General features: G+C 38.5%; 1 protein-coding gene across 1 annotated transcript in view; it reads right to left on the bottom strand.

Moving 5' to 3' along the window:
- Positions 1-1,205: 1,205 nt before the first annotated feature.
- cyth3b (cytohesin 3b) overlaps positions 1,206-10,492 on the bottom strand; it is a 34,302-nt gene continuing 25,015 nt past the window's right edge. Inside the window, exons 9-13 of the mRNA XM_007557334.2 lie at positions 10,156-10,267; positions 6,402-6,478; positions 5,485-5,556; positions 5,218-5,372; positions 1,206-3,610 (exon numbers count right to left, since the gene is read on the bottom strand). Of these exons, the coding sequence (XP_007557396.1) occupies positions 3,538-3,610; positions 5,218-5,372; positions 5,485-5,556; positions 6,402-6,478; positions 10,156-10,267 (489 nt within the window). The 3' untranslated portion in view covers positions 1,206-3,537. The remainder of the gene's footprint in view (positions 3,611-5,217; positions 5,373-5,484; positions 5,557-6,401; positions 6,479-10,155; positions 10,268-10,492) is intronic.

The following is a 10,492-nucleotide window of genomic DNA, read 5'->3' as shown; positions in this document are numbered from 1 at the left end:
ATGCAGTGGTCTATATTATTGAGAATTAACATGTGTAATTTACACTTCAGCCACTAGGTTACACATTTGACATTGTTTTAGAGTGAGTACTCTTTCAATTCCATGAACGCTTAGTTAACAACTTTTTGGGCAAAAAAGGGGGGGAAAGTCCTATTTTTACAAATTAGTTTTTATCACAGACCTAAACTTCAACTCTGAAATGGTTTGATTAGGGAATCATTCAGGATCTCTGACTGTGGAAACTGTGATCCTCTACAATTCACATTTTCACTGCTCAGCACGAAGAGGCGGTATCATAAGAATAGCAGAAATTGTGAAAAATATAACTTTTTGCATAATGATGCCACAGTTTTTGCAAGAGACAGAAATTATCATCTTAAGAGGCTAAATTGTGATTTTGGTTGAATCTGACTGTTCTCTGTGTTCCTGTTTTTTTTTCCTCAGTCCTTTCCAGTCAATTGTTGAAGGAAAAAAAAAAATATATATATATATATATCTTCTTTTTTATAGCAGTGAGCCTTTAACAAAAATAACATAAAAATTATGTTATTTTTGTTGATGTGCTAATCTATCAATTTTAATTCAGTTTATTTCTATGGATGGATAATCTGCGGATTTGTGCACCATTTCAGTGAATTGGACACATGATAGTAACAGACATGTCCTTTCTCCAGATATCCAGGTCTGAAAAATGTGTGCAAATACACACCGTTTCCAGACAATGGACAAAACTCGTGAAAAGCAATAGAGTTGAAGTCACGGAAGGGTCTGTTTTTGTTTGATTGGGAAGCTAAATTTATCTTAGAGACTATATGAATAGCTTCCATTGTCATCTTTTATTCTATATTGTGAAAGAACAAGATATGTTGTACTGTAAAACTATTTCTGTATAGTGAAGTAAACCTTGTGCAACACTATAAGTTGATCATTCTTTGCTAATTTAACTGAACAGTTTTCAAATTGTAATTTTAAGGAAAGCGCCTGTAGGGGGCACCAGTGTTCCATGTCCTGCCCAATAAGTGTTTTTGCAGAAACACAACCGGTTTTTCCCAACGTATCCTGTTCTACTTCCTGTTTGCTTACCTTGATTGCCTTTAGTCAGCCACGTTGCAAAACAGTCTTTCTCTGCACTTGAAAAGTAATTAATACCTTTCTGCAACGTGACTTAAAGTTCATTTATGCAAAGAAGTAGGTCAAGACGAGCGTCAATAATGAATATCCCAAGCTTTATGTATACTTTATGTAGATACACGCAATGTACAACGTGACCAAACAGCTCTTACAGAGAATATAAAAATTAATGCGACCACATGCCCACATAGGGCTGCAGAAGATAAAATTATGCCCTTATTTCACAAGGCCTACATTTTTATTTTACAATCACATACAAAACTATTGGTGTTTTTTGACATCTTTATCAACTATATAATCATCATCCATTACATGAAACATCATATTCACTATAATCTTTTCCATTTTTATAAATATAACAATCTTTTTCTCATTAGTCATGGCTTTTAAACAGCTTTGTCACAGTCGACCTAGATTCTCTTCATTACTTCCATCAGTCTTTTTTTTTTTTTATCAAATGATTGTTTAAGGCTTTTGCCAAGAAGATCCCAAACTTTAGCAAGATGCAAAAATGTTAGTGTGCATACTACAACAAAGACACTAAAACCTATACAATATATATACACATACATAACTTAGGCATACGTTATTTAAGATTTACAGGAAGTAATAATAAAATCATATCACGAATAAAAATAAATACAAAAAAATGATAGCTGGTTTTTAAGTAGAAAATCTTAAAGAGGAACACAAAAGCAAGCAAGAATCAAATTCAAACAGGATCACAACAATACACTAACCTTCACCAACATACGCAGTAGAGAAATAAAATAAAAATAAAAAAAACTGGAAAGAGCTTAATTGGACTGGTACCAACTGGGCTGCTGCAGAGAGAAAAGCAAACCCTTCTTTTAGACCGAAATGGCTTTCTGAAAATGAAAGCGCTTTTGAGATCATAATCTTTAAGATACCCCAGGAATCAGATCTCTTGATATATTTTAGCACCAGCTAATGCCAGGTATTGTTGATTATAATTTGTCTTCAAAGCATGGGGCAAGTAAGCTAAATGCAAGTTTTAGGTGCTGCAATCGAGTGAAGTGCCAAAGTAGAATAGGTGTTTCTAAAGGGGCAGCTCTGTGATACTTTTCTAGGATCTCATTATAAAGCTTGTAGACTACAGGGACAGTATAACAGAAGGTTGTAGCAGTTTTGAAACCAATCATATAAAGCTACTTATGCACTATTTCAGATCTTGGAATGATGTAGTAGTCTGTCATTTTTTAAATCCGGGGATCAATTTGAGGAAATATGCAAGATTTTGTGGAACATCGAGTCCTATTGTACCTTCGAGGTATCTGTGCTTATTTTGACGGACTCTTGTTTTATGTTGTGTGAAAACCAGCAACAGTAGAAACATCACTTCTCCCAGAAGTCACCATCTTGGTTATAATTAGCTGAACGAATCAGACGGACGTTAATTTCCGAAGCTTCACTTTCATTCTGAAACCTTCAGGATCTTCAGAAGGTTTCATTCTCATGCTCCTGCTAAATAATGTAACGTCAGTATGTGCAATGTCATTATTGGGTCACTGAATCACAGTTGCGTTGGATCTTCAAAGGTGCCGTTTACATGGCACATGAGAGCTGAAGAGCTTGCATTTTCAAAACAAAAAGCTGGTGTCCAAAAGTCTGATTGGGGAATAAGGATTATGACTTCAGGTCTAAAAGGGTTACATTTTGAAGTCTCGTATAAAAGCACCGTTACTAAACCAAAATATAACAAAGTATGCACATTTCAAGTCTCTGCTCCCAAAGAAAAGAACATAGTCTATTTCTTTGACACTGTTTTTGAGGTTCCTCTGAGCAGGGCACCAGGAGAGACGAGCTCAGCACCAGAATGAGAAGACGCCGCGGTCCAGCTGCGGTTCGACTGAACCGACTCAGCCTCCATCCCTTAAAAACGTCCATCTGTTTCCTCCTCCTGTTTATTCTTTTAACCTCGGTGTTGATGGCCATCCACCTGAACTCTGGTTTGTAGCTTCAACAACTATTGTTTTTTGTTTTTTTAAAGCACAGTGGAGGAAATACTTTCACACTGTATGCAAACAAACTTAACATGCACACTGCTGCACACACATACAAAACACAAACATAGTTCTTTATAATAAGCCACATACATGCATGTGCACCTGAAACATGGCAGTTGTGCTTTAGGGGGCAACTAAAACATGTTTTGATATGAGTAGGGGGTGGTAAATGAGATGAAGAGGACACAAACCGGCTGGTTCAACTGGTTTCTACATTACAGTAGAGATTTATATGTTCCCCTCACATATAGAGTGTCCAGGTTTGTCTTCGGGTCTTCAGTTTCCCAAGTGAACCAGCTTAGCGGCATTCCATTTGTGTCTTCGTGAACCAAGAGAGAGGAAGATGGAGCACTTTGGAGCTTGACTTGATTGTCTCCCTTCACTTCTTGTTGGCGATGCGCCGCTTCCTGGTGGCCAGCATGTCGTAGAAGGGGTCCCTGCTAATGCTTGCCCTGGAGAAGCCAATGAAAGGACAGCAATCAAACAAACAACGCCACATGAGAGAAGGGTCTCAAACGTCTTTGATATGGAAATGGGACACATTTATGCAGACCCCTGCCTTAACCAGATCATAAAAAGGGGGGGGAAAAAAATAAAAAAAGTTTGCGCAGTGACCTAGTTAGGTTTCCATGGTTTCAGAAGATGAGCTCCCTCCCCATCCAGAGTTATTTCTTTTTTCTTCTTACTCCAATTTGGAAGAACCTCTTAAGAGTTCCCTCTTCCAGAACGCTGCCAGGAACGCAGGAAAACATACAATCCCACACATTCCCTCTTCCTCCCCTGCAGATTTTTTTGGCCTCATTGGAGGGCAAACAATTGTGCTCAAGATTACTGAGGTTTTTCTTTTCTTTCTTCCATAAAGAGCGATGACGGAAAGGCAGCGTCAAACAAGAGTGAGTCAGGAAGCCAGTTGGGCTCTGCTGAGGAGCCCAGTTTCACGGCTGCTAAATCCTGTTAGCACCGGCAGCAAGAAGAGGCTAAACCCCCCACTGATCTTATCGCTGATAGCCTTTGTAACTCCACAGCACCAACAAGCATGCTGCAAACCATGACCATGCCCCTGATTCATAAAGTTTATTGTCATTTCTAATGAAACAATTACTCTTACTGTGGAGGGAACAAGCACATGCAAGGCAACCCTAACCAAATGTCACCACCACCCATTTGTGTCCTTGGAAACCCAATGCATCTAAGGAAATGTCAAAGCTGAAGAAATTGACTAAATGTTTCAACATAATCTGGATCTAAATGCTTGTGACTCAGGACAAGCAGAGTGTGCTTCCCTTGCCATCACATCTTCTTAGAAGACTGGGAAAAAAAGAAATAATAATGATGATTTCCATAAAAAGCCTTTCATCTCCCCAGGACCAGAGTCTTGTGGACCCCTCTGGTGAAGACGTGGCTCGTTACCCTCAGAGGCTGCGAATGCATCAAACCCGGTTTAGAGCTGCTCTGCTGGCTCCCCCCTATGTGCCACGCAAAGTCACTTATCCCTTCATCATTTCCAGAGTGAATAGGCTGTAATGGTATGTACACGGTGGATGAGGAATTGCAGAATATTACAGCAAAAAAGGTGCTCTGTTCGGCTGAGCAAACTGCTTTTGACTTCACCATCTTCAGTAGAAGCAATTACACAGCAGTCAGTATTTAGGTCAATGACTGCCTGTCTAAACAGTGAAAGGAATACAGTGCAAAAAGCTTGTATCTTCCTTTCTTGATCCCACCTAGTGCTAGATGAAATGGCTGAAAAACGCATCAAATGCAAACCATCCTCAGAGAAATTCAACATTCATAAAACAAGATAAGGATTTTGCAGCACAAACTCAGAAAAAGCTCAAACCTGACAATTAAACCGAAACGTCTATCACGTATGAAACCATAAAGACGTTGACACATATCTTATCGCTCTTTAATGTATGACAATTCTGACAGAAAACGTTGTTTACTCAGTCGAGCAAACCCAACAACCACAGTGGCCGATGAACTCAACATTTATTGGTGTAAAAAACAAATATGTCTTCAAGGTAGACTATACCAATATTATCGGGAAGAAACTTACTTGATGGATTTAATCCACTCCTCCTTCTCCTCAGGCGTAGGCGCTGATATCCTGTAGACCACATGGTTGCCCTCGACAACACGTCCGTCTGCCTCAGTCTTGCAGGCTTTGATCACCTGGCCTTTGTGATTAGGGTTGTATAACTCAAAGCAGTTCTGGTGGAACAGAAAAGGGCAAATGATTCGCTTTTCGCCTAGTAATATTGTCCTGTAACTGTGAGACAGACATGCAAACACAGATCGTGGTCTCTACTGAGGAAAGACTCACAGGTTTTCTGGGCTCCTCCACTTCCCTGATGCTGAGGTTCTCCAGTGGGATGATCCCACGAGGCTCTTTGTCCTTTAGGAGGGCAAAAACGAGACAAGATTAAGCAAGCAAGTGAATAGAAAGTAAAATTCATGAAGAATCAATACTCAAAGTTCACAAACTGAAAAGGGGGGAAAAGAAATTTTGAGGTTAAGAGGAAATTGAGTTTGACATGGTCCACTAGCTTTGAAATCAACCTCATGTTCTGTCCTCCACGTGTCCTCACGGCTCAGATGCTGAAGCGGATAATGCGTATTTCCAGCAGTCAGACAGAGGACAGGATATAATGATAGTAAGCTGAAGGATAATACCAGGGTACGGAGAGGACGTTGCTGATGCTGCAGTCAGCACAGACAGCCGCTTATAAAAATTTTTTGTTGGTACAGTACGGTGATATCAAGCAATTAATGAGTGAGCAAAGTTATATTAGCAATAATTTGTAACATTTAAACCTGGAATGTAGGCAGAATTCCCTCCACATAATGTTGAGATCAGGAAAAAAAAAATCCTTATTTTGCATAAAAAGTATAACTCTAGTCCTTTAGACTACAAATCCTACAAATTATGAACATGTCCCTGCTGTATCACAATTTAATCAAACAGGTGATCTGCCTACTTTTCGGTTCTGGAGAAGTCAGCACATACAGCTGGTAATGCATGTAAGAGCATGCGTTGTTAAGAAAGACATTTTATGAGGTGCATCAACATTTAATTTCCCTTTGGGGAAAATCCGGTTATAACGTGACAGTATAAAAAAGTTAAATACTTTGGCAACAAACTGTAAGTGGAAAATTGTCACTCAGTTACTTGTTGTGCTTCTTCTAACGAGAGATGATTAAACTCCCTTTAATAAATGACGTTCTTGGAGGAAGACTCACTGTTGTGTATTCGAAGTAGTAGAGGCAGTTGTCCGTGAGGATGAACCACCTTCTCTTCCAGGTTTTCACTCGCCCCCCTGACAGGAAGAGACAGAGGAAACAGGAAGTGACACATTGGTACTAGTGACAGACTGGCTGTCTCCCCGTCAGGACAAAAGAGCAGAATATGTGGCGCTCTAATGATCTACACCCCCACAGCTATTCCTTCTTATAATTACATTAATACTAAAAATGAGTTTGTTTCTTTAATGCAACATTCTCCTTTCAGTGTTATAAACATGTAATATGCCACATGCGCATCTAGGAGTCATTTCCCCTTATGTATGAGGAACTAAATGAAAGATTTGTGCTCAGGGAAATTGCTAATAACTCCAGACTAAAATCAGACATAATTATCAATAAGGTTGCAAAAATCATTTTCCATCTATAAACAACAAACAAAGCTATTTTTGTAAGAGGTTTAGAGTTGTATTTATCAGCGTGTCAGTGAGGTGATATATTTAACTATTAGTATGGAATAGAAACTGAACTGTTATCCAATGATAAGAAGAAAGTTCACTCTGACTTTCAGAAGCTTTTATGCTGGCTTGTTTATTTTACGATTACAATCTACAACCGTGATCTCTCCGAGCTTCAAGCTTAGTCAAACAATGACTCACACACCTGTTAAATTGTTACTGACTTTGCGTATTTGTTACTTGTTTTTCCCTCTTGAGGGATCGCAAGAGGTTTGATGCGGACCCAACCTGGCGTTAAGAAAAATCCCCTCGAGGTTCAAACCCCAACACAAACACATCGGCAGAAGCAACCAAAACCCCAGAGCAAGTTTGCCACTTCGTGTGTTAAAAGACACAAAAGAAGAGTAAAAATAAATGTAGGTTTGCAAGCAAGTTCAGCCTCTGGCAGCAGCTGCAGAAATTTAAAGTAGGAGCAAAAAGGAGGCTCTAATACCAGGATTCTGGTGTCTTCTCAGTTCATGCATAATTGCACCTTTTGCATAAAACACAAATCACGGTTTTGGGCCTCCTTTAACTGTGTTTGCATTGCCTAAACTTTCTAGATTTCACTGCAGCATCCCGGTAGTCTCCGCAGGGCTACACATAATTACAAAACTTCTCCACTCCCTTACATATCAATAGACTCTGGCTGTTGAATTAGCATGGGCAAATTTCCACTCTGCACAGAGATATACTTAACAAAAAAATAAAATAAAATAAAATAAAGGCATTTATTCCTCTGCATCCTCCAAGATTTATTTTTAGACAGTTAAATTAGATGTATCATTGTCAAAGCTGGCACGGGGAAATGGCTCCAGGGGGGCGCCGTACCATAATGTAATCATGTTAGGCCTACGAGCCACACTGGGACACTACAAATTCGCGCTCACCAGCTAGATGAGACCACTGAGACGTTACACAGAGTTAGAGGAATGTGCAGGTCGAAGCCAGGTGTGTGAATGGGGTCATAAACCAAAGCACCTGCAGTGAATCTGCTCCTTAGCCCGCATGAGAAAACTGCAAGCCGGCCATTAAAACATTCTTTATATTTGGCTATAAAACTCAGTGTTAAATAACAGATATATAATTAGTTATGTAATTTAAGAATGGAGTAACCCCTGGGGCCACCGTTAGGTGATGAAGTAAACTCTAAATTAGAAACACATGAAGCTATAAAGCAGGAAATGGCAAAAGGGTGCGTGGAATAAGGGTTCCTTTACACACAAAATCCCAATTATCTGCCTTAAATGCATTAGGATGCCTTCAAAAGCAACAGAATTGTTAAATGATATGACACCAATAACAATATACCACTAGTAAGGTAGCGAATAGGTTTCAAATAACTAATTATTTAGTAGGATGATGGGTAAGTGGGAGGAGTGTTAAGAAGGATATTCAGATGTTACTTAAAATCATGATTTTACTCTGACTACATGCAATAGGTGCCTCCACATACTTCCTCCTGTCCGCTTAAACAAGCTGTTGGGCCTTTGCTGTTTTGCACACTTATGTTTTCACACCATTTATGGGTCAGTTAAACCAAAAATAGATGCTCAGGACTGTGGCTTTCACTGTTACTGCAGAGGGTGATGATGCACGGGTTCATCAGTCTTTATCACAAAAGAAGAAAATTATTTTTTATGTTGATTTGGAAGGAGAAATACCAACTTTCTGTCGTGGTTTTTCTTCAAAGCAAGAAGCCTGTTTTTTCCCCCCTCTTGATCTACAGCACCTGTTGTCATTTTTATGTGTTAAGCAGCACCTTTTAAATGATACTTTATTGTCTCTTTAGGCACCGACAGACATCAGGTTTCCAAAAATCTTTATGGTACACGGGTGTACACAAAGGAAACTGGCAGACCCCTTGTGATCAGCTACAGATGTTACCTAATTACCACTTACTTGAGCATAAATAAATCAGTGTGGGGTCCCTGAGTGAACTCAACTCTCAATATCGGTTTCTGCTGCTGTTGTTATAATTTTCTGGGAATTATTCATTTGAAAATGAGTTCACCTTCAATGGCGCTCCTGACCCAATTGTAAAGCCAGCAGCACAGTTGTTTCTTTTCCTGACCTACAATAAATCCAGCTTTCAGCAGAAGAAATGTTTCGTTTTCTGGACAGTCTACATTAAACACGTAGCTCTTTGCTTTAGGGAAGACTGTAGTTGACAAAAATACTCTAATATCTTAAATACAGGATGTATATTTTTTCCCCCCAAATTAAGGTCAACTGTGTCTTCACAGAGAGACTGTGTCTACTCACCAAAACTATTTAAGAAGCATTTTGTTTCAGAATTAGAAAAATGCTCATGTTTAAGTTGCCCCACAAATATTTTTGGTAAATTTGACCTTGCATGCTTTTTGACCTTTGCAATGCCTTTCAATTTGAAGAAAACTGAAAGGCATTGCAAAGGTATTGGGGAAAGCATATCTGAAACCCTACCCATTAAATTTATGATGTTCAAAGCAAAACATCACATTAAAGAAACCTTTTCTTTAAGCTTTACAAACACAGGATCAAGTGGAACTAGTGTGAAGAAATAAAACTAGAGAAAATAACAATATATATTTTTCTACTGAATGATTTCAACAATTATCACTCTTAAATGTATAATCCAGTTCCTAAGCTAGCATCTATTTTTAAAAATTGTGATAAATTGAGCATTGTGGGACATTATGGAGCCCAAAAAACAAAACAAAATGTTCTCAATTAGCAACATACCGATACACAAAAACCGTATGTAGCACTGTTTGAGAGGAGTACAAGCATAAAATATTGTATGCAAAGTCTACACTAGTAGGTCTTTATCAGCTTGTAAAACTGCTTGAATAAGTAGACTAAACATACTGCATTTGAGCCAGGAGTGTTAGTTTTATCCATTATATCAAATCAATTACTGAACTTTGAAACTTCTTTTGTCTCCATAAAATAAGTATTTTATTGCGCAGTCCTCATAATAACATGAAACCTTTATAAGCTTTCAATTTCTGTTTCAATCTTAATATTATTCTGATTGTTTACCCTTCAGAGGACATTTACTTAAAAAAAAAAAGAAGCTCTTGCTGCCATTTGGTCTGTGTACCGTGACACTTCACTTCCACCCTGCGTGACAACACTTTGCAGTTTAAGCTTTCGTGAGGAAAAAAAAAAATCTCCAGCTGTAAGGCAAATAAAAATGCAAGAGTAAACAAATTAATTCATCCAGGATGTCTTACACTCTCCCCGCAGCTGAACAGAGGGAGACTCACACTAACCTAATTTAAGCAGCCATCCTTCTCTGTCTGGGTTGAAGAACGTGTGCGTCAGGTCGTTCCCATCGTCCTCTGGGATCTTAAAGGGTTCGCTCTTAATGCTGTCGTAGAGATTCTAGAAAAAGAAAAGGGAAAACATATTTTACATCAGATTTAGCTTATTAAACCCCAACTCTGGCAAACTAGGTTAATAATGAAAATGAACTTTTATTTAAAAAAAAAAAAAACATCTTTAACACTTTTAATCCGTTATCTTCAATAAAACAATTTAATAAAACAAGTGGATTAAGTTTAATCTAAAATTAATTGTTGACAAGAGTCAATTTTCTCTGTTGCTTTT

Source organism: Poecilia formosa, unplaced genomic scaffold, assembly GCF_000485575.1.
Source record: "Poecilia formosa unplaced genomic scaffold, Poecilia_formosa-5.1.2 Scaffold88, whole genome shotgun sequence".
Lineage (NCBI taxonomy): Eukaryota > Metazoa > Chordata > Actinopteri > Cyprinodontiformes > Poeciliidae > Poecilia > Poecilia formosa.
Note: the sequence above shows the minus strand (reverse complement) of the source record. Positions and strands in the feature narration are given on the sequence as shown.